We start from the raw sequence: 23,232 nt of genomic DNA on the forward strand, positions 1-23,232 counted from the left end.
GGATGAGCTCGAGCCCAAGTTTGCTGATGGATTCCATCAAACATGGAACCTTCTCTCCAAGCTGATGGTGAAAACATCTGGGATGAGCTTTGATCTTCTCTGGCATCCCCACAAACACAACAAGGGTTTGCTGTCCCTGCTGTGGTTTCAAGCACCTCAACTTTTTTCCAGGCCTGAAGCCACAGTTTCTAAGGCTGAGACGTTCTTAGGGATCTGGTATCTCCGGTGGCCACACTCCCAGGTGTGACAAGCTCTTGGTAGGACAACTGGAGCCCTGTGGCCATATCCTTGCTCCCAAACTGGGGTGTGTAAAACTTCCCATGGAGGATCCAGGAGTACTTGAGTCCATGGTGCTCTTCCCAAAGAGCCTCCAACATCATGGAGTGATCAGTGCTGCCTGGGAACAATTCCCAATTTTTGTCCCAAAACTTGGCCTTTCCATGGATGCAGCAGTGTGGTCTTTCCAAGCTGATTTCTTGCTCCTGCACCAAGCCAGAACAATCTCCAGGGCCAAGGAAGTGTCACCATCCCTCTGCCCTTCCCGCTGTCCCTGCAGATGGGGAGCAGCTGATGTGAGTGCTGTAGCTCTGACAAAGCCTTTGGATCATTTGCAGCAGCTCAACTGGAGCTCCTGGAAACAAAAAGCACCTGGAGAAAAAGCTGGAAGAAGCGTGGCTGGTTCCCACTCGGACATACGGCTGCTCCACGGAACAGCTCTGATTCCCCCAAAACTGCTGTGGAAAAGCATCTCCTTTTGGAGGGAGGTCTCAGCTCTGGGGCTCCATGTTCAGGGTGAGGATCCCCCCCAACCCTGCCCTGATCACAGAAATCCAGGACAGCCCAAACACCACCAGGTTCAGGCCATCTAGGCAGGTTTATTCCAGGCCCAGCTTCGCCAGGTCTGGAGCGTTTTCCAGGCAGACACCCAAACCCTGAAAACCCTCTGGAGCCCTGGATAGAGGCAACGATTAAACCTCCAAATTACATGGGGTGGGGGGGCCTGGGGAGTCTCCAAAAATCCAGGCAAGGAGGGATGAGAATGACTATCAACCAGCTCAGCCCCGGCAAAACACAAACCTCCAGCACTCGTTTTGCTCCCTTTTTATAGGTGTGTATATAAAATATATATAGAACTATGTGATATGTAATTAAGTCACCACCATAACAAGGTTGGATACAAACAGCTCAAGACCAAGAGTAAAGAGTAAAAATGACTCGGTCCAGATTGTCCCCTCTCAGCCCTGGAGCGGTGATGGCCCCAGCACTTCCCAGTGGGGCATCCTGGCCTCCCCCTCCTCCACAGGGAATGCTGCTGGCTGGGATGGAATTCCTACAGCTTGGTGTGGCGGTGGAAGGCTGGCACGTGCTGGGAGCCATAGGAATGGTGGCTGTGCCATGGGTAGGACTGGTGGCGCAGGGAATTCCTGTAAGAATTGGGGTAGTGCCCGGGGCCGGTGCCCAGTGGCCGGCACAGCTCCGGGGGCTGCGTGGAGCCCATCACCAAGGGGCTGGGAAAGGCCGGGATGACAAAGGGGTTGGCGGAGAGCGTGGGGGCCACAGGCACGCCCTGGGTTTTGAGGTGCTCCAGGGGGCTCCCAAAGCTTGGCGGGAAGTGCAGTGCAGCAAAGCTGGGACTGGCCACCACGGCCTTGGGCTTGGCCAGCCCGCAGTGGCCCCCCTGGGGGCTAGAGCCCATGTCCCTGCCCTCAGCCTCCCTGGGGAAGGGGGACACGGCGCCGAATTTGGGGCCAAAGGGCTCCTCGTCATCCTCTTCCTCCTCCTCATGGCCATGTCTGGCCCTGGCAGCGGGTCCAGCTCTGGGGGGCACCCAGGCCTGCACGGCGGCCCCCTGGCTCTCCCACGCTTTGCTCCGCAGGTCCTGGGGCTGCTCCGGCTCCGGGAAGGCAGGAGGCGGCTCCAAAAAATCCTTCAGGTTGGAGAAGTACCCCCAGAGTGGATGGGGGGCACTGGGCGGGAGCCCCTCGCTGCGGTAGGCGTGGAAGTAGCCGGTGAACACAGCAGGTGCCGGACCCCCATTCTCGGCCCGGGGGCACCCCTGGGTGTCTGTGCCCCTGGGGGATGCACTGGTGGAAGGTCCCACCTCATTCCTGATGCTTGGAACTGTATCCTGAGCTCCCGAGGGCTCCGGGCTGCTCTTGGGGGCCAGCCGGGGCGGATTGTGGCCAGTGGTGGCAGCGCTTGGTGCCCACCGGCCCTCGGGGCAGTGGCGTTTGTGGCAGTGCCGGGACTCAGCCTCGCTCACCTGGGCCAGCAGCTTCTTCTTGGCTAGCGGGGACATGATGGGGTGGTTCCCTTTGGAGTAGAAGCTGGAGAAAAGGCACTTGTAGGTCTCGCTATGGGTCTGGCAGGGGCTGGGACACCCCCCCGAGGGGCTGGGGGTTGGGATTGCCGAGCTGGAGCAGTGGGGTGGCATTGCTGGGATGGATCCCTTGGCCACCCGGCCCTGCTCTGGGATGTCCCGGGTGTCCTCTGTGCCAGCTGCCACCTCCGGTTTCACCTTGTCCAGAGGCATCTGCAGGCAGAGGGGGTTATTGGGAGGTGGGTGCTGCATCCTGGGATGGGCTCCTGGATCCCCCAACTTCATTCCCCCTTTTCCACTCCCTTTTTCCAACCACCCTCCACTCCCTCTTCCCAGTGATCCACATCCCTCCTTGCTCTTCCGTTAGGGATGGACACAGGGGTCCGAGGCTGTTCCCAAAACTTCCAGAGGAGCCACACACCTGCTCCCTGCCCTTCTCCTTCCTGGCCCTCTTGCTCTTGTCATCCTTGGAGCCCTTGTACTGCTTGCGGGGTTTGCTGGGGGGCAGCGGCTTGTCCTCCTCCCCCTTGAGGTGCCGCACGTAGGGAAGGACCAGCCTGTGGAGGGAGGGGAGGGGCACAGTGAGAACTGGCCCTGAGAGGGAGAGCTGAGGCCCAGGAAGGGATAGACACCCCCCAATCCCCCTTGTGTGCCCACCTCTCGTAGTGGCGCCGGGTGCAGGTGGCAGCACTGGTGCTGCCGGGGCTCCCTCCGAGCTCGTCGTACACGTTCTTCCAGAGCCGGCGCCCTGTCACCTGCACGGGGAGGGAGGGGTGAGACTGGGTGCTCAGGGGACAGCCCCGTACCCAGGGGACAGCCCAGTGTGCACATGACATTGTGGTGTGCATAGGACATCCCAGCACCCAGGGGACATCCCAATGCCCAGGAGACATCCTGACACCCGGGGACATCCTGGCACCCAGGGGACACTCCTACAGTCAGGGGACACCCCGACACCCACTGGACACCAGCACCTCCAGACACCACTTACCAGCTCATAGGCTCCCAACTTCTCCACAGCTTTGTAGATCTTCCAGAGGTTAACTGGCAATAAAGAGGAGAGGCCAAGGGTCAGGGAGACATGGGGGGTTTCCCTGTCCCCAGGGAATTTGGGGGGTCCATACTCTGCTTGAAGCCGAGGTGGGGGATCCTCTCAATGGGGGTGTGTCGGTCCTTCATGAACTTGTAGAGACTGACCAGAAAAGCCTCCTCCTCCTCCTTCTCCTCCTTCTCCTTCTCCTTCTCCCCTTCCCCCACTGGCTTCTCCCGCTCAGATCCATCCTCAGGACCCAGATCCTCCTGTGAGACACGGGATGGGGGAAATTTGGGGAAACTGAGGCTGAGCAGCAGCTCCCCCGCCCCCTGCCTGGCGATTCAAGCAGCTCTGGGCTCGTTTTTGTCACCCCGGGACGGTGGCCAAGTTGGTCAAAGCTCTGCATCCAGGCAAGAACACGAGGAACAGCTTCCAGGAAAAGAGAGGGGCAGGAATTCCTCCTCCCCCCTCCCACCGCCGCTGCCACCGCCTTTCTCAGCTAAAAATGTGCTCCGTTTGTTTGTTCTACATTTTCCGGAGTTATAAAACTTGTTGCTATTTTTGGGCAAAGCAGCTGCTTGGCTCCCAAGTCCGGCCTTTGATTCTTTTTTAGGGTTTTTTTTGTTGGTGATTCTTCTCTCAATTCATTTAAACTCTTGTGACAGATGCTGGGTTTTAACAGCTCAACTATTTTGAGGTGCTTTTTTTGGGGGGTGGAAGAAAAAGCCGCTGAGGAGAGAGGGGGATCCAGTGCCACAAAATCTAAATGCTGTTTCCTCTTCAGGAAAAAAACTAATTATAAAAAGTATTATTTATACGGGACAGCTCATTTTTCCTCTATAAAATGCCGGTTTAGGTCTGGTTTTCCCCCGCAAGGCTGGAAATTTTACCATTCTTTTCCTCATCCTCTCTTTCACTAGTGGCCAAAGTGCTGCTCGCCCTCGCTCCCCCACCAAATTTGGGAGGGTTCAGCACCCCCCTTAAAATCCCGGGGTGAACTCACGGTAGGATTGCTGGTGGTGGCTTCTTGGGAGTCTTGTTGCCCTGGTTGGTTGTTCTCCATGGAGGGGAGTCGTTGGCTTTGGGCTTAGGAGGGTCCTGAGGGGAAAAAAACGGGGTGCGGGAGTGAGAGACCCCAAACTGTTGCTTTAGGAAGGGGTCCTGAAAAGGAGGAAAAAAAGGAGGGGGAAGGGGAGGTGAGACCCCCAAATTGTTGCTGCTCCCATAAAATTAAGGGGAAATCGGGATGATTCGGGTCACGGCGTCACCCGAAATCGGCCACTCGTGGGGCCTGAAGCTGCTCGCTGACTCCCCCCCCCAATTCAGGCCTCGGTACCCCCCCAATCGTCCCCCCCGCCCACTTTTTTGGGGTAAAACCCATGGAAAAACGGCAAAAAAAAGGCGCTGCCAACCTGAGGTAAATGAGGCCCGGTTGGGGGGGGGATCCAACCCCCCTCTGACCCGCCCCTTCCCACGGGACCCCCTCGTGTCCCCGTCGCCCCCCCCCCCGCCCCCGATCGCTCACCCGCCGCGCCTGCACCACGTGACTGGGGCGCGCCCGAGGGGCGGGGCCAACACGCCCCCTCGGTCCCCATTGGGTGGGACCAACTGGCCCCCTTAGCCTATTGGGCGGTCGGGAGGAGCGGCCCCGTCCCCGGCGAGGGGAGTGATGGAACTTGTAGTCCGGAAGCGGCAGCGTCTGCGCGGCCATGGGTGGGTGTGTACATGTGTGTCCTCGTGTGCAGGGTGAACACACGTGCCCAGGCGTGTTTACACGTGCATAGAGCTGCCAACATGTGTATGAGTACAGGTGAGTGGTACATGTCTGTCCTCATATGCAGGGTGAACACACGTGGCCAGGTGTGTTTATGAGGGCATAGAAGCAACGTGTGTGCATGTGAGCACGGGCGAGCACAGGTGAGTGCAGGTGGGGGTGTGTGCAGGTGGGTACACAATGTGTGTCCCCATGTGCAGATGAGTGAACACGTGCCCAGGTGTGTTTACACGAGCACACAAGTACCAACATGCATGTGAGCACAGGTGAGTACAGGTGTGTGCAGATGAGCACATAAATGTGCAGGTGAGCTAGAAGTGAGACACACCTCTGCGTGGAGGTGATGTGTGGGTGCTGGTGGGCACCTCTGTGTGTGTGTGTGCGCGCGCGCGTGTGCAAGTACAGGTGAAGCCCACACATGTTCACACATGTCCCCCTTCTCGTGCCCCCCGTGATTCCGGCGGTTCCCGGCCGGTTCCCGGCACCGCTGACGCGATTTCCCCCCCGCCGGCGGGGACGTCGGGGGTTTGGGGACGAAAAACGGCCGATTCGGGGATGAACATCTGCTGGCGGGAACCATCTCTGACCTACTTGAGCCGGGGGGGTTATGGGGTGGAGATGACTCTAATTACTCATTAATTTGATTAAAATGACAGTTAACGGCGCTTCGGCGGCTCTTTCGCGGCGGCCAAACTCATCCCAAATCCAGCCGCACTCCGAACCCCTGCAACCCCCCGGAGCGCTTTTGGGGCTCCCTCTCCTTCCCGAAATCCCCCCATTTACCCGAACTCGTGCTGTCCAGGCCCGAATTCCCTGTTGGAGCACGGGGCTGAGCCGGGAATAGCGCGGGAGCGGAGCCAAATCGTGACGGCTAGTGAGTAATGGGGTGAAGTCATCCCTTCCCATCCCGCGGGCACCGGGAGAAGAACCTCTGACACCCGGCGCGGTGGGAGAGGCTGGAAAAGGGGCTTTGGGGCAGGTGGGGGCGGCCCCAGGTGGGGGTTAGCACAGGTTGGGGTCTCCCCGCGTAGTTGGGGCGCACCCCACTTCTATGGGGTTTGGGATTTTGGGATTCCCGGCCGAGTTCGTGGGTCCCCGCCGGGATGGGGCGAAGCGGGCAGCGGAGCGGGGTGACACGTGGCTCGTGGCGGATGCCGGAACCCCCAACCCCCTACGGGACCCCCGGTACTCACGGAGGGGCTCAGGTCGAGTGGCTCATGGAGCGGTGGGAGCCGGTATCGGGAGCGGGACGGAGCGCGGGGATGAGTCAGCCCCGCTCGGGGAAGTGGCGTGCGCGGGGCTGAGGCGGCTCCGCGCGGGCCATTGACTCTTTCCTTACCGGAACGGACGCGCTTTTTGGGGCTCTCACCCCGCGCCACCCCCTGAATGACTAGGCAGGACTTTCCAGCCCCAGGCTCCCCCCCGGAGCCACCCGGGGTTTGGGGACACGGCTGCGTCGCGGTCACTGGACGTGGACGTGGCCACTTTGGTCCCCTTCCTGGGGGGGTCCCAGCGCCGCGCGGGCGGTGGGTGACACCTCCAGGGATGTCGTCCCTTGTCCCCTCGTTGGGAACCCCAGCTGGGGCTGCTGGAGGGCACCCAGGGGTGCTCAGCCCCATTGCAGCCCCCCGAGAATCCCTCCCCCCTTTCGGCTTGTGAAAGACTCCCGAAAAATGAGAGAAAAAAAATCCCCCGGTGACTCATTTTGGGCCAAAAAGCAGAGAAAGCAGAAGCGGGGGGAAATTGGGGGAGGGGGAGTATTTGGCTCCTGTCCCCTCCTCCGGGGCCAGGAAGGGGGTGAAGGATCCGAGATGACATTAAACCCTCTCATTCCAGGAAGGCTACCGCCCTCTACATAAAAATATCAGAATTTAACAAAAATGCGTAAAATAAACAACAAAAGAAACCCTATTCGGGTTTTTATTCCCAGCTCTGGTTTTTATTTGGACAGAATGGGAGGGGGTGTGTCCAGAGATGTAGGGAGGGGGATTTGAGGGGTGTCCCTGCTTCAGTTTCCCCATGATCAGGGTCCAGCCTGCAGGGACTTTCCATCAGCTCTGGGATGGATTGGATTTTGGCAATACATTGGATTTCAGGATTACACTGGACTTCAGGAATACATCGTATTTCAGGGTCCCAAGTGGAGCTGAGCACCTCTCAGTGGGATCTAGCCCCCTCAGAGCTCCGCTCCAACAGCAGCTCCAGCGAAATCTTCTTCCCCAGGGGGATTTTAGGTTTTAATCCTGGAAGAGGTGTTGGAGGAAAAGGGGAATTGTTGGGGTTGGAAGGTGTCAGGAGTGAGAGGAGCCATCGGTGCAATGAAAGGTGTAGGGGCTCAGCCAGGGGGGAACCCTGAGCCAGCTGCCATCCCTAAAGAGGAGGAAAAGGAGAAAGAGGAAGAGGAAAAAGGAGAAGGAAGAAAAGGAAAAGGAGATGGAGGAAGAGGAGAAGGAGATGAAGGGAGAGAAAATGGAAAAGGAGAGGGAGGAGATGGAGGAAAAGGAAATGGAAAAAGAAAAGGAGGAGGAAAAAGAGGAGGATAAGAAGGAAAAGGGAAAGACAACAGAGAAGGAGATGGAGGGAAAGGAAATGGAAAAGGATGTGGAAAAGGAGAAGGAGGAATAGGAAAAGTAGAAGGAGGAAAAGGTAACTGAGAAAAGGAGAAGGGGAAAATAGCCCAAACCTGCAAGCCCAGCTGCTGGGTCTGTGCTAGATTTGGCAGCTCTGGCAAGACCAGCATCACTTTGGCTGCAGGGAGAGGGTTCCTTATCTCCAGGGCTTTGGGGCTGGAATGAATCCTTCCCCTGTGGGTTGATGCCCTTGGTGCTGGCAGGGAGCTGCAGCTCCAGCTCCAGTCTGGCATGTGGAACCTGGACCCAAACACGACCTCCAGACTGACTTCCCAGCTTGATCCTGGACCTGCCTCAGCACCAGGAACATCTCTGGTGATCTCAGCTCTTGGTTGACCCTGGTCACCATCTCCAGGCTGGTCCTGCTCCCATTGTTTGGGTACTGGAGGAGGGGTCGAGGCTGGTGATCCAACCACATGATCCCAATGACTCCTGGACCCCCTTTTTTAGGGAGCTGCCCCAACCCTTCTGCCCCCAACCCTCCTGTGTTATTTTAACCCCTTCTGGTTTGGAGACTCCTTCAAAGGCCCATCTGCACAGTGTGGAGCAATTTATTATCTTTAAACACAGTATAAAAGGTAAATCCTTTCATGGGGTGAACAGGACTGTGGGAGGAACTGGAGATAGGAGTAATAGTCCAAAAACTGAGAATAACAGACAGGGAAGGACACACAGAGGAACCTTTTGAGACAGACAGAGGAACCTTTTGGGACACACACAGAAGAGCTTGTTGCTGCAGGCACTGGTGGTTCACAGTGAAATAGAGGAACTCCACTACCCATTCCAGGAAAAGCTGAAGGATCAGAGATGGCAGGAGCCAGGAAGGCTGAGCAAGGACCATCTGTGCAGGTCCTGTGGTCAAGTGGGACATCCCTGACTTAAAAGTCTTCCTGAGGTGCAGAGACCAGTGGGATTTCTCAGCTGGGAGGAGAAACATCTGCCACTGATGAGAGTCCAGAGCTGGGACACTGAGCTCCGGCCTGGGGTTATTCCAGGGACTGCTCCACATGTGGCTCAGTTGTCTTGTGTCACCAGGACATCAGACATGTCCTCTGTGCCCTCCAGCTTCAGATTCTGGGAATACAAAGGGAAAGCTGAGTTTGACAAAGCCAGACTGTTCCCCTTGGAGTCTGAAGGCATAAAACCCCCACAGGATGAAGGTTCAGAACAACTCCAGCCCCTCCTCAGCAAGGCCAGGGCTGTTGGACTCTTCTCCAGGGAACAAGGGACAGGAGGACAAGGCCTCAAGCTGTGCCAGGGGAGGTTCAGGTTGAAATTTTTCCATGGAACAGGTTGTCAGGCATTGGAAGGGGCTGCCCAGGGAGGTGGTGGAGTCCCCATCCCTGGAGGTGTCAAAGGAACACCTCACTTGGTGGTGGCACTCAGTGCTCTGGGCTGGTTGGGATGGTGGAGATCAGTCAAAGACTGGACTCTATGATCTTGGAGGTCTTTTCCAACCTCAATAATTCTGGGATTCTATTCCATGACTGGGAACCCGGAACACTCACAACACTTGGAACAACTCTGAGGAGCCAAGCGCTGCCAGACCCAAGGACAGGGAAGGACTGAGAGCAACTGGCTGGGAATGCTGGTGTTCCCAGCCCATCAGTGTCCACTGTGGGCATGGGAAAAGTCCAGAAATCCTGATTCAGGAAGTGGCCCTGGCCCAGGTGTGCACTCACCTTCTCGTTTGCCAAGTGCAGGAGGCACATGAAGGCCAAAGGCACGGACAGGTTGGTTGCCATGGCAGCAGGAAGCCTATGGAAGGGAAGGGAGACCAGGATTAGGATGGACAGAGCACAGAGATCAGCTCCTCCCCAGGGATCTGCTTTTTTCCACTTTCCCCTTCCGCTGCTGAGCTGGATGAACCCACAGCTCCCCCAGGAAAACCTGGAGCAAGGGAAGGGCTGAGACAGACACAGAGGGGGCTGTTCTTGCCCAGACTTCACTAAAGTCTGTCCTATCTTCAGTCCAAACTGGTTTAGAGTCTCTACCTGTGCAGCAGGTCCTCTGTGATGTTGCTCAGCTTCTTCTCTCCTGCCACCACTGACGTGTCCTCTTCCTCAGCATCTTCCACCTACTCAGCAAAAATCAGAGACAAATTTTGCTCACCAAAATCCAGAGACAATCCCCTGCAAGTCACACTTGGTCTGTCTTTACCACCAACCCATGGGAACAAGAAAGGGATTGCTGATAAACCTGCACAATTCCCTCAGGACACTCTCTTCCTGAGGAATCCAGCTCCTCCTGCACTCACCTCTCCCACTGTCCCTTTCTTCTGCCCATCAGTCAACAGCTGCCACATGTTTTCCTTCAGCCTCCTCATGTCCATTTTCTTGGCAGTCTTTGCATATTGAATTTCAATTTTATTGATCTGAGGGAAGGACAGGCAGGGTAAGTGGAGATCATTGGGATCACAGGGATAACCAAGGCACGGTTCCCTTGGGAATGGCCTTTGGTGTTTAATTCCCTCCTCTTACATGAAGGATCAGCTGGGAATAAAATATCCAGCAGCAAACCCAGGAGATCCTGCACCAGGGAAAGCTGTCTCGGAATCTCTAATCCTGAGACAACTTTCAAGAAATGTTTAATTTTAAGAAATATTTAATTTTAAGAAACTGACAGAATTAGAGAATCAACTAGATTCTAGTTCTATCTTTTAATTTGAAGAAACTTCTAATTTTAACTTTTAATTTTTAATTTAAACAGCTTTTAATTTTTAGAAATTCAATAATTTCTGAGTGTTGGGAGCAGCCCCCAGTGCCCTCCCAGAGCTCACCTTCTGGGGCTCAGCGATGAGGTTCAGCTCCCCGTACGTGGTGACGTCCACCCTGTTGAGTTGCAGCCCCTGGGGATTGAACTCCTCTGTCTGACCCAGGAACTCAGGGGGGATATTGTCATCGTCACTGTCTGCGACCTGGACAGGAGACATAGCAGTGACACCACCCAGAGACATCCCTGAGGAGCCTCTCCACGGTGGCAATTCCTGCCCACATTCCCCACAGAACAGGGTCTTATTCAGTCTCTCTAAGGCTGAATCTAGAGAGAAGAATATCCAAAACCTGTCCTGTGTTCTGGGAGTGTCCAAGGCCAGGTCGGATGGGGCTTGGAGCAACCTGGGATAGTAGAAGGTGTCCCTGCCCCTGGCAGGGGGTGGCACTGGATGAGCTTTAAGGTCCCTTCCAACCCAAACCATTCCATGCCATCTCTGGCAGCTCCAGCTCCATCCCACCAGCAGCACTGGGGGTCTCAGACCCTCATCAGCCCCATCCCAGAGGCAGCTGAAATACTTGGGTTTAAACTGTCGGTTCAATGGATTTAAACTGACAGGGAGTGGGTTGAGATGGGATATTTGGAAGGGATTCTTCCCTGGGAGGGTGTGGAAGGGGCTGGGATGGAATTCCCAGAGGAGCTGTGGCTGCCCCATCCCTGGCAGTGTCCAAGGCCAGGTTGGAGCAACTGGTGAAGAGGAAGGTGTCCCTGCCCATGGCAGGGGGTGGAACTGGATGGGCTTCCCACCCAAACCCATAATACATGGAAAAACAAGGAGAGGAGGGCTCTGCTGCCAGAGTGGGACCAGCCAGGACTTGTGACAACCACCACCTGGCAGAAAACTGAAGCTTTAAGAGAAATCAACTTCAACTGGAGCTTGGAAGGGCTGGGAGGAAAACTCCCTGTGCAGAGCTCAGTGCAGAGGTGAGACATGGAATTTATTCCCACTTCAGGGCCTGGAAAATCCTGGAATGGGGTTTCTGCAGCAGGTGCAAACACCAAAGGCAGAGTTCAGGTGATGTCAGTGAGGGGATGGGATGGGCAAAGAGACTCTGCAGCTCCACTTGCTTTTCACTAGTAATTAATTCTGGACATGGATTATCCCTAAATCATTCCCATCATGTATCAAACAGAAAAAAGACCTTCTTGCTCTTTACCTGCAGGGCAGGGCAGAAGTTGGAGGTGTCATTGGGGTTGTTGTAGTCATAGTCCCCAATCTCAGCTTCGTTCTCCAAGGGGGTGACTGGCTCCGACGTCCTGTTGAGCTACAGGGACAGACCAGGGAAGGAAAAATACTAAATATTTCCCCAAGCAATGCCTGTGTCATGTTCCTTCATCCCCTTCTAGCTCTTCCTCCTCCTCACACACCTCCAGCAACCCCCTACAACAGCCTCAGCATCCACAGTGGGTCAGCTCTGTGTCACACACTGGCCCATCTGCAACCCTGAGGAGCATTCCAAAAGACTCACAGGATTTCAAGAATTTTGGAGATTTTGAGCCTGGAATTATCGCTGAGAGGACTTCGGAGAAGGCTCTTACCTTAACAAGTGGTTTGAGGAACAGCTGGAGCATGTTCTGAGGGTTATAGGTGAAGTCTGTGGGGAGCGTGGTGCTCCTCACATTCTGTCTTTCCAGGATGGATTTGGCCAGAGTTACAGATGCCTGGGAAAGGGGTGGAAGATGCCATCAGGCAGGAGCTTTTCATGCACAAATAAGTGCTTTGAACACAGGTCTTTGTCTAAAAGGGGGCAAGGTCTGGGATGCCTCCAAGGAGGAATTCCACAATGGGTTCAGCTGGTGCATCCAGTAGCTTCCATTCAGCACCCTGGACACCTAGGTGGACCTGAGAGGGTGTAAACCAGGAAGAATCCAGCAAAATGGAGAACAGGAAGAGGCAGGAACTCAGCAGGTACCTTAGTCTTACGGAAATAGGCCTCAAAGTCAACATTCTCATCAAAGTCCAGCTCAAACACTTTCTTCACATTTCTTCTCCTGGTCTCCTTTTCGGAGTTGGCATTGGCTGCAGAAAGGAAGTGTCAGTGCTTGGTGACAGAGCCAGGACAAGCAGCTCACTCCCAACCTGAGCATCTGCTCCACACAGATCCACCTACAAGGATGGATCCCACCCTTTGTTTTGGGAAAGCAATGTGTTGTTGTCAACTTCATGTTTTACAGGGATCAGCATCTTTTTAAGGAAGCAGAAAGTCTAATTTAGTCTTAATGGCCTTAAGGTGAAGGAGGGTGGGTTTAGATGGGATATTGGGAAGGAGTTCCTCCCTGTGAGGGGCTGGGATGGAATTCCTAGAGAAGCTGTGGCTGCCCCATCCCTGGAAGTGTCCAAAGCCAGGTTGGACGGGGCTTGGAGCAACCTGGTCTGGTGGAAGGTGTCCCTACCCATGGAATTGGATGGGCTTTGAGCTCCCTTCCCACCCAGCTCATTCCATGATTCCCTGATCTCTGGGGTGAGCAGGACCTGGCAGCAGCTGCTCTCCCCAAATACCTACATGTGTGGCGGGGTTTGAAGCGCCAGTGCTGGGGGCCAGCCCACATGGACAGAGTGCGGGGACTGAAGTAGGAATATTCCCCTGGATTCAAGGAGAGGTGAAGGCACATGGTCTCAGCATCTCCCTCTCCAAAAAGAGCCCCGTCAGTCCTGGAAAGAGCATATGTGCACTCAGTGAAACCATTCCTTTGGCACTCCTGAGGGCATTGAATACCCAGGGCAGCTCTGGACAGATGTTCCCGTTCACTGTGCCAGCAGGGAAGGACTCCTGGACTTTAACCAGAGCGGGGGGTGTTGCAATGTCTTAAATCTGTGAGGCTGCTGCAAAAAAGAGGTGGATTTGCCAAAGATCCCCTTGGAAGGCAGAGATATTCCCATAACACATCCCTGGATTTACCCAGAACTGGAGGAGGAAGCAGGGAACAAAAGACTCCCCAGAGAGCTGCCAAAAGTTGCGAGTTGCCATCAAAGCAAAGCTATGGATTTTCAGTGAGCACTCACCTCTTGCTCTGGTTCTGGCTGATTGTTCCAAAGGAGTTGATGTTATCTGTGATATCCCCAAGCTTTTTTGCTGCTCTGCTCCCAGGGGAATCCGAGTGGAAGTCATCCTCTGGCAAGGGGGGAGCACAGCCCTCCCCATCACTCTCCACCTCCGCGTTGGGGTCAAACACGTGCTCGCTCTTCTTAAATTTATCCAGCAGGGCCAACACTGACTGAGAGAAGAAGGAACTCAGGAAGGTATTTGAAGCTGAGGAAGCTTCAGTTTAATGGCCTTGAGCTGAAGGAGGGTGGATTTAGACAGGATATTGGGAAGGGATTCTTCCCTGGGAGGGTGGTGAGGAGCAGGGATGGAATTCCCAGAGAAGTTGTGGCTGCCCCATCCCTAGGAGTGTCCAAGGCCAGGTTGGACAGGGATGGAGCAACCTGATCTAGTGAAAGGTGTCCCTGCCCATGGCAGGAGTTGGGACTGGATGGGCTTTAAGGTCCCTTCCAACCCAAACCAGTCTGGGATTCTATGATTCCATGAAAAAGCAGGATATCAGCAGCCCTGCAGCACAACCTCCCCCTGTGTATCTCGGAGGTGAGAACTCAGGTATCTCACCTGGCCCAGTTATCCCACCCAGCACAAAGCCATCCAACCTACCTCCTCGTGGGACTCCTCATCCCACTTTGTGAACTGGAAACCAGCCAGGGAAGAGCAGATGGGACGTTTCTCAACACACTGAACCAGCAGGGCTGGAGACAGGGAGGGCAATGGGGAGGGATTAGACTCAGGATCCAAAACCAGCAGCTAAAACTAGTGCCAGGCATGATTTCTTAATTAATTAATCTTAAAGTCACATATGTGGGCAGCTCTTCTTCTATGCAGAGCTCATTTATAAGGGATAATTCAGTTCCCACCCTAACTCCAGGGTGGGCATAACTCTGGGAATCTTGTCAGAGCAGCAGGGGCTGGTCCAAAATCCAGGCTCAACACACTCTGAGAAGGTCAGTCCTTAACCTGGAGCACTAATCCCATGTCCTGCAAAGCTCAGACCAACATCTGCTGTGCCAGATGTGCCAGAGGTTGGGTGACAGGTCAAGTTCTAAAACCTACAAAGGTCATGGTTTTCCAGCAGCTGCTCCCAACTGGGCCAGGATCAGAGCACTGGTGCCCCAGGACAGCCAAGCAGTGACCAAAGCACAGCTCAAGGCAGCTGAGACTAAAATGAACTCGCTTGGGAGATGAAAAGCATGGAAAGGTCTGGATGGGCCCAACACTCACACTTTAAACCCATCATTTTCACGGGATCTGAGTTTGGCAGCGAGAGAGTCTCCGAGGAAGGGAGAGGAACAATCCTGGACTCAAACTGGAGCTCGCTGTGGAAGTTCTGGGAGCGCAGACGAGTGAGGAAAATCCCAGCAGTGCTGCATTCATCGAAGGATGCTGCTGCTTTCTGGAACATGGGATCCACCTGCAGGTGTGGAGGGAAGTGGAGAATGACCCCAAACATCTCCTCCCCATCCCTGGAAGTGTCCAAGGTCAGGTAGGACAGGGTTTGGAGCAACCTGGGATAGTGGAAGGTGTCCCTACCCATGGCAGGGGGTGGAATTGGTTGATCTTTAAGATCCCTTCCCACCCAAACCGTCCCATAATTCATGATCTTTTTCAGTAAGGAAAGAGCCCTCCCAGCTCCCTTTCAGACCTGACTGGACACAACTCTGCTGTAGCAGCACAATCCAGACATGTACGTGACTGTCAGAGCCCAAGAGAGGAATGAACAAGAACAAAAACAGAGATGAGGAAGATGAGGTGACAACCCCCTTCCTCCCACACTCAGCTGCTCCAGCAGCCTCCCCCAAAACCCACCTTCCACCTGCGATTGGCCTCTGACACATTGATGTTGTTCAAATTCTGCTCGATGGTTTTGAAGGACTGTTTTTTCTTTGGCTGAACTTTCTTGACAGCCTCAGGAGCTGAACTGTCTTCTGAAAGGGAAAGAAGAACAAATGACACTTAAAACACTTGCTAAAATACCCCAAGGAGGGATAGAATTGAACTTTGAGTTCAATTTGTACAACAAATACACAATGAAGTTGCTCAGTCAGGGATTTATTAGCATGAACCACCAATGTTTCACTGCCTGGATGCTGTTTTGCTTTTTATCAACTCTATTTGGTCACAAATTGCCTCTATTTGGCCACAAATTGACTCTATTTGGCACATTTATTTCAAAGCAAAGGACAGCAAAGCAGGAGGCCCTTCATTGTTACTGGTTCAGATCAGACCAACTGCAGTTTGTGTCTAAATATAAATCCCTGGACTAAATCACTGAATTCAGGACTGAGCAACAGATGTAGATTCTCATCCCAACCCTCCCTAAACAAACCCCCGGGGAAATCAATTTGAGACATCCCAGACCTTGAAAAATTAATTCTAAAGCGCCTCGAAATTCCCTGAGCGCTGAGGTTCCTTTTGTTCCCAGGTGGAAAAGCAGCAGCTTAACAGGAAAATGAGGGAATTGCCCACCTTCCCCTGGGCTGTCCAGGCCCTTGGCAGGTGCTGAGTCCTTGCCCAAGCCCCCAAGGACTTTGTAGGTGTCTGCATAGACCGTGTCCACACGCACAGAGTAGATCTTGGCACTGGCATCCAACGTTCCAGCTGCGACCTGACAGCAGGGACAGGGAATTCTCAGTTGGAAAGGGAAAAGTCTCATCTATAAGATACAAGACTGAGCTCCTGAATGCTCTGCATCACAAGAAAAACTGTGAACAGCTGGAAAAGGATTTATTCTAAAAGCTAATGGCCCCCCAGCAGGAGCCAGGGTGTGTTTTCCCCACAGTTTGCTTCATCTTTTGGGATCACACAGAAAAATGCTTAAAAAGTTGCCAAGATTAAGCAATGGGGAGAAGCAAAACTCTCTCCTCCACTTCCCCTTCATGCCTTTTTTAGGGTCACCCCATTGGTATCGTTCTATTTTCCCAGATTATGAACTCCAGAGGTGAAGAAACAGGAGATACCAAGTTCCTTTTTTGATCACAGACTCCCCCCTGGAAGGTGGAAAATCCCTCAGTAAAATCCTGTGCAGCCTTTCCCAGCCTTTCTTCATCCCATCAAACACAACCAGCTCGTTTAGGGGTTCCTTGAGGCCACATCAAAAGTTCAGCCATTCATTCCTTCATCCAAGAACCCAGTTTTCCCTCTCAGCATCAGTCAACTATTAAAGTTTGTCTTTTCCTTGGCAAGTTCTTATTCTGATCCATTCCTAGATCAAAATCAGACCAGCACTAACTTCCTTTCTTTTCCAGCCTTATTTTTTTCCTGGTTTTAACACTCGATATTAACAAACCTTACTTTTAAGCAAGATTTCCTTTAGAAGGACCGTAACTGAGAGAGTTCAGACATTAATTTCTGTGGTACAAAAGGATTATTCACAGCCTTAAACTCCTGCAACAAGTGAATGTGCTGCCTCTCCCAGGTATTTTTGGTGGCAGTAACAGGTTCAGCTACCTGAGCATTATTTGAGGGTTGATATTAGCTGGGTTAAATCCAGATGGAAATAAAGCACCGGATGGAAATAAACTCCTCTCACCTTGAAGCTGGTGAGCTCAGAGTTCTTCTGCTTCAGGATCTCGGTCATGTAGTCGATGAGATGTAAACCAAAGGCGTTTCTTGAGGTGATTTTCTGGAACAAAGCATAGCTTGGGACCAATCCCTAGGCCAAGGACACCCCTCACCCTGCCTGGACCCCCAGCTCAGGGGGGGATTTAGGGCAGGGCCAAGGGGACATGGGCTGTAAGGTGTGTTAGTGATGGGAGGGCACCAACAGGCCCATGGTTGGCCCAGGGAAGAGGAATAGGAGCTTTTTGGTTTTCTTAACTTTTGTAGATTTTAGAAGTAGCTGTGTAGTGAATGTAGATTTTAATGTAGCTGTAGTTAGCTCACCCTTTAGCACAGCAGTTTACACATTTACTCAACCCTGTTTCCCCATTCCATATCAATCCCTCTGAATTCTGTCAGCGTGTTTAGACTTCCCTCAAGGTAGGCCTTCATTCTGTTTAAGAACATTTGCACCCTGGCTTGAACAAGATACCCCACAGACACAACAACCTTCAAGCCCAGAACTTTGGAGGAGCTCCAAGGACTGGATGTGCTTTGAGGAAAATGAAGACGAGGAATAGGGGGTCCCAGAGCCCCCTGCCTCAATTTCCAGAGGGGTGTGCTGGGAGGAGGATCTGGGGAGTGGATAGATCTGGGATTGGTTGGGATAATGCCTTAAATTTTGGAACCCTGTGGACATGGCAGGCATGTCATGTGTATTCCCTGGGCCTCAGGCCTGAAATTAAAGGACCTACTCTCTTTATCTTGTCTTATCCACTAAATTGCCTGAAGTCCTTTTTTTCTGCGGTCTCTTAAGGCAACACATGAATAACCATGCAAGGCTCAAGGCTTTTAAATCCCCCTCCAACCTCGCAGCCAGGGGGGTTTAACCTCCAGTGTGAGTATTTAGGGACCGGTTCCGATGCCCGGGACTCACGTTTTCCGTGGAGAGGCGGATGCAGGTGCTGTAGTGCTCCGAGATCTGCACGTTGCTCCACTGAGGGAGCTGCCAGCCCTCCTGCCTGCGGGACACACGGAGGGGTCACGGGGCTCAGAATCACAGCATCACTGAGGTTGGAAAAGATCTCTGAGATCATCAAGTCCAACCTGTGACCCAACAGCACCTTGTCACCCAGACCACGGCACCGAGTGCCACATCCAGTGTCTTCTTAAACACCTCCAGGGACGGCGACTCCACCACATCCCTGGGCAGCCCATTCCAGTGTCTGATCACTCCCTCTGTAAAGAATTTCTTCCTAATGTCCAACCTAAACCTGCCCTGGCGCAGCTTGAGACTGTGCCCTCTTGTCCTGGGAGAAGAATCTGACCCCCCCGCGGCTCCACCCTCCTGTCAGGCAGCACCGACCGTACCTGGGCGCGGGGGAGCCGAGGTCCAACGAGGAGTCGGCGGCCCTGGAGCGCCGGCGCTGCCGCCGCTCGCGCTCATCGTCGTTGCCGGGGCACTCGGCCAGCACGGGGGTGCCGGCGCTGCCCAGGGCCCGCGGGGCCGGAGAGGCTGCGGCGGCGCAGCGCGGGGTGCGGGCGATCATCGCTCTCGGAGCGGGATCGGAGCGGGTCCGGACCGGGATCGAACCGAGGACCGAACCCCAGTCCCAGCGGCATCGAACCGCGACCGCCCCGGGGCCGCGCCGCGCCGCGATCAAACGCGACCCTGTGCCCCGCCCACCGCCATGGCCGCGCCTACCCTCCCCGCGCGCGCACCCCCGGGGGCCAATCAGCGCGCAGTCCGCCCCGCCCCGTCGGCCAATCAGCGCGTGGTCCGCCCCGCTGTTTGAACGGCGGCGCGCGCTGCGCGTGCGATAACGGCCGGGGATGGGGGGAGAGTGGGGGGTGGGGAATGCGCTCCGAGGGACCCCCTGGGTGGGACCTCCGGGTAGGATCACCCTGATTTTCCGGTCCTGGGTTGGGGTATGAGGGGTGTCACCCAACGCCGGTGGTGTCCCGGCACCGCCCGCACCGGCAAAGGCCGCCTGGGAAGAGGAGGAAGAGGAGGAAGAGTGGCAGCCAGAGCTGCTCCACTTACCACAGAATCCCAGAATCCCTGAGGTTGGAAAAGAGCTCTGGGATCTTCGAGTCCAACCTGTGACAGATCCTCACCTTGTCACCCAGACCAGAGCACTGAGTGCCACCTCCAATCGTTCCCTGGACACCTCCAGGGATGGGGACTCCACCACTCCCCTGGGCAGTCCCTTCCAATGCCTGACCACCCTTTCCAGAAAGAAATTCCTCCAGATGTCTATCTCATGAAGCCATCTCGTGTGTTCACGGGAGGTTGGGACGCTGGCACAGGTTGCCCAGAGAAGCTGTGGCTGCCCCTGGACCGCTGGCAGCATCCAAGGCCAGGCTGGATGGGGCTTGGAGCAACCTGGGATGATGGAAGGTGTCTCTGCCCATGGCAGGGGGTGGGACTGGATGGGCTTTCAAGATCCCTTCCAACCCAAACCATTCCACGATTCCATGACTCTGGGGAGCCCCACAGCACCAGCACACAGCTCCCAATTCACTCTGGCACTCGGGAATAATTTGGGAAGGAATTGCCACATCCAGGGGCCTCAGCAGTGACAAGGACCACAGTGACATCACACACACACCCCAATGTTTATTCCAAGACACCAGTTACAGCTCCAGGGAGAGGCCAAAAAATTCCATCCTGATCAGGCAAAAATGAGGCAAAACACCAGGAAAACTCTCCTTCCACACCACAACCCCCCATTGGGCACTTGGAAAACAGTTCCCACTGCCCCCAGTGACCTGAAAAACCACCAGCCACGGGTGTCCTCCCCTGCCCCAGGTACCACTGAGACCCCCATGGGGATCTGTCCTGGGTGGGAATGTCCTGGAAAACCACAGGGTTGGGCTTGGATCCCCTGGATCCTGGTGAGGAGGGAGCTGCCATCTTCGTATTCCCAGAGCCAGAGTCCCCACTGATTCAGCATTTCCCTCTCCTGGGTCTCTCTGGGGACCATTGGGTGTCCAGGGGTGAGGGACCCTCCAGAGAAATCCCTGCCCAAAACAGTCACTGAGGTAGGAACAACCCTGACTCCCTGCAGGCAGCAGGAGCTCTGGCTCAGGAATCACCTCCAGAGGCTTAGGAATCAATTCCAGAAGCTTGGGAATCCCCTCCTGGAGGGTTCCAGGATGCAGTGAGTCCCGGAGCCAGGACACGACATGCAGGAGGCAGCGGGAATGCGGCAGGAGATGTGGGGAGGGGGTTGCAGCCACGCAGCTTCCCAATTGATCCCGCTGGGAAAACTGCTGGAGAACCACCAGCATCTGGCTCCAAACACCAAAACTCAGCACCCAAAGGGGCAGGTCGGGGGTTCCAACAAGGCAAAGCAGGCTGCTCTGGGAAGCAGCCAGAGTGGGATGAAGAGCTTGGAAAGTCTCTCCTGGCACTGACATCACTTGGGATGAGGGGCTCCAGCAGGCATCCAGTGAGGACTGACATGCTCCCATGGCTCCTGGGGTGTCACAGCCCCTGTGCTGGGGCTCCTTGAACTCCCCCTTCCGGAGCCATTCCCAGCAAAGTCCCCCTCAGGACTCAGCTCCCCCTCCATGGCACATCCACTCCCACTGGGATCCGTGCAGCAGCTCTGGAGCCCTCAGGCAAACAGTGGCTGCTCCCGCTGGGGTTTCGTGGTCTCCACCACGAGGGTCTGTCCATCAGGCCAGTCTGGGATGGGTGGGAGTTGGGATGTGGCCGGCAAAGCCTAGGAATCCCGGGGGGTTCCCAGGTCAGTAGAAATGTTTCCGGCTCTGGTCCTGCCACTTGTTGTAGACAATGATGCCGATGACGATGGCAAAGACGAGGGCCACCAGCGAGAAGAACACGATGAGGAACAGGGCCAGGCCACTCATGGGCTCCAGAGGTGCTTCCACTGGGAGAGGAGGGAGGGAAAACCCCATGAGACCTCAGAGAGCCCCAAAACTAGCAGAGATTTCCCCGCTACAGAGGTTTTCACCATCCCACACCCCTAGGGGTTCAGCTCCCCAAAGCTTTTGGGCCCTGAGACCCTGGGGCAAACTAGGAACTCATGGTGGAATTTCAGGATGGGACATGACCCACCTCCCTCCCATCCCAGACTGGTGGATGGACCCTATCAGTGGAGACCCCGAAAATCAAAGTTCCTTTTTCCTCCCCAGCTCCAAGTGTCCCCAAATCCCTCCTCGTCCCACCTTCCCCATCGTGAAGCCAGAGGTTCCCACTCACTTCCAGGCAGTTTCAGGTTGTCCACAACAGGCAGGAACACCTCCCTGTCCCGCTTTTCCTCCTCCGGCGTTCGCTCCACTGTGAGCTGGTACAGCTTCAGCGAGATGATGTCATGGTTGTCTGGAAGGAGAGGGAAAACTGAGGTGTCCTGAGGGATCACCCATTCCCAAAGCTCTGGCCAGGGGCTGGAATGCCATGGAAAACTCACAGAAGGGAAAGTTCCTCAAAGCAGAGAAAGCTCTGCAGAGCAGGGAAAGCTCCCCAAAGAAGGGAAAGGCTCTCAAATGCTTCCATAAGGCCCTGCAGCTCCCCAGATCTGCCACAGCCTTTAGGGAATCCCACCTGGACTGCCCTGGCAGTACCTGACAGGTCCCCGGTGACCGAGGACGTCCCAAAGTAGTACCCTCGGGGCAGGTGCACGCCCGGCACGTCGATGCAGTCCCTCCACTCGTGCTTCCCATCGATGTCGATCAATACCTGTGGGACAAACACCTCCCTGAGCACCATGGGGACCCCCTGGCTACCCCCTGGGGTGGGTGATGCCTTCAAATCTATATTCTATAAGTTTTGGTGTAGCTTGTTGGTGCCTTCGAACAAGAATTCTACAAACACTGTTTTTACATTCTTTGTTAAGAATTTCAACAGACGAGGGTTTTTAATGAGGAGGAGAGTTCTCTGTCTGTAAAAATGTGCTGAGAAAGACACATAACACTTAATATAAGCAGTCAAAGCTATTTAGAAGCCTTGAAATCCTTCCAGAAGGCTGATACTGTGCCAAAGGAGATAAGGAAGTGGAAGATCAAGGGTCTTTGATACCTCCGACTCAAACCTGGGAGGTGTGTCAGGGGTGGAGCAAAGATGGTACTATGAGAGGGATGGTTTTGGAAGTGGGTCTAACAGTATTAGGTAATGCTTTAAATTATTAATCAGGTAACTAAATAATAAATTAACTAAAACAACTAACTAAATAAACTAAATAAGTAACTAAATAATAAATTAACTAATTAACTAAATTAACTAAATAATAAACAAAAGAAATATCTAAATAGAAACAAGAGGTTTTGGTAACTGCGTGCATGCTTTGGAAGAAATTAGATTCTCGTAGAATTAATATATTAATATATCAATGTAATAATATATAAATATTACATATATTATATTTGGCATATCATATTTTATTATATACCATATGCAATATACTGAATATTAATGTAGCAGTCTAATTAATAAATTAATATAAATTATATTAATATAAATTAAATTTTTATCATGACGGCGTATTAAAGGAAATGCTACCTTCTAACACTCACAAATTGAGTTTTGAGGGGTTTATTTAAGTGCTGTTTTTAGGCATCATGGGCAGCACTCACCGTGAGCCTCCTCTTGACGTAGCGGATGACCAGGAAGGTGTCGTGGGGCAAGTTCCTCACCATGGCCGTGCAGCCCCCCAGCTCCGTGGGGCGTCCATCCCGGTCGTGGTCGTAGGTCAGGGAGCCATTGTTCACCATGGCTGAGATGTAGGGGAACACCCGCTGCCAGGGGGACAGGGGGTGAGTTTGGGGTCTGACAAGGGAGTCTGGACCCCAGAGCATCTCCAAAGGCAAGAATCGCAGCAGCCCCCTGGACCTGAACTTGTTCAACCCCAAGGATCTGCTCCACAAGACATCAGGACTACGCTGCTCCATCCCTGACCCCGAACTCCACCCCAACCATCTGCCTCAACATGACTCCACTCCACCCCTGACCCCAAATTCCTTCACTCCCCAAGAATCTGCCTCAACAATCACCAGCATGGTCCTGCTCCATCCCTGACCCCGAACTCCACCCCCACCAAATTCCTTCATCCCAAATAACCTTCTCCACACAACACCATCACAACCCTGCTCCA

At 54.1% G+C, this 23,232-nt stretch overlaps 3 protein-coding genes and 1 long non-coding RNA gene across 10 annotated transcripts; 1 reads left to right on the forward strand and 3 right to left on the reverse strand.

The window, feature by feature from the left end:
- Window positions 1-1,089: 1,089 nt before the first annotated feature.
- LOC113962752 (AT-rich interactive domain-containing protein 5A-like) lies at window positions 1,090-6,417 on the reverse strand. Of its 7 annotated transcripts, none has more exons than XM_027673507.1 (7): window positions 6,321-6,417; window positions 4,357-4,451; window positions 3,445-3,619; window positions 3,312-3,364; window positions 2,978-3,075; window positions 2,742-2,877; window positions 1,090-2,533 (listed from the first exon to the last, which is right to left on the reverse strand). In XM_027673507.1, the coding sequence occupies exons 2-7, from the start codon at window positions 4,414-4,416 to the stop codon at window positions 1,331-1,333; spliced, it is 1,725 nt and encodes a 574-aa protein (XP_027529308.1). In that variant the 5' UTR covers window positions 4,417-4,451; window positions 6,321-6,417; the 3' UTR covers window positions 1,090-1,330. The 7 variants fall into 7 exon arrangements, with proteins under 7 accessions (XP_027529308.1, XP_027529304.1, XP_027529310.1 ...); XM_027673503.1 differs by having other exon boundaries at window positions 4,357-4,514; window positions 6,321-6,408; XM_027673509.1 differs by lacking the exon at window positions 6,321-6,417 and adding an exon at window positions 4,879-4,949.
- LOC113962754 lies at window positions 5,041-17,611 on the forward strand. The gene is made up of 3 exons (XR_003532591.1): window positions 5,041-5,163; window positions 5,930-6,001; window positions 17,577-17,611. It is a non-coding gene; the product is annotated as an uncharacterized LOC113962754 (long non-coding RNA).
- LOC113962751 (condensin complex subunit 2-like) lies at window positions 8,291-18,679 on the reverse strand. The gene is made up of 17 exons (XM_027673501.1): window positions 18,485-18,679; window positions 18,051-18,135; window positions 17,106-17,198; window positions 16,043-16,181; window positions 15,383-15,501; window positions 14,798-14,987; window positions 14,177-14,268; window positions 13,534-13,745; window positions 13,034-13,182; window positions 12,443-12,549; window positions 12,069-12,191; window positions 11,687-11,794; window positions 10,537-10,674; window positions 10,015-10,131; window positions 9,752-9,834; window positions 9,440-9,515; window positions 8,291-8,831 (listed from the first exon to the last, which is right to left on the reverse strand). The coding sequence occupies exons 1-17, from the start codon at window positions 18,661-18,663 to the stop codon at window positions 8,772-8,774; spliced, it is 2,070 nt and encodes a 689-aa protein (XP_027529302.1). The 5' UTR covers window positions 18,664-18,679; the 3' UTR covers window positions 8,291-8,771.
- Window positions 18,680-19,713: 1,034 nt separating this feature from the next.
- On the reverse strand, window positions 19,714-23,226 carry LOC113962753 (VIP36-like protein). The gene is made up of 4 exons (XM_027673510.1): window positions 22,715-23,226; window positions 21,707-21,821; window positions 21,345-21,464; window positions 19,714-21,012 (listed from the first exon to the last, which is right to left on the reverse strand). The coding sequence occupies exons 1-4, from the start codon at window positions 23,027-23,029 to the stop codon at window positions 20,870-20,872; spliced, it is 693 nt and encodes a 230-aa protein (XP_027529311.1). The 5' UTR covers window positions 23,030-23,226; the 3' UTR covers window positions 19,714-20,869.
- Between the last annotated feature and the right edge of the window lie 6 nt (window positions 23,227-23,232).

Source organism: Neopelma chrysocephalum, unplaced genomic scaffold, assembly GCF_003984885.1.
Source record: "Neopelma chrysocephalum unplaced genomic scaffold, ASM398488v2 Primary Assembly neopelma1_184923, whole genome shotgun sequence".
NCBI classification, from domain to species: domain Eukaryota; kingdom Metazoa; phylum Chordata; class Aves; order Passeriformes; family Pipridae; genus Neopelma; species Neopelma chrysocephalum.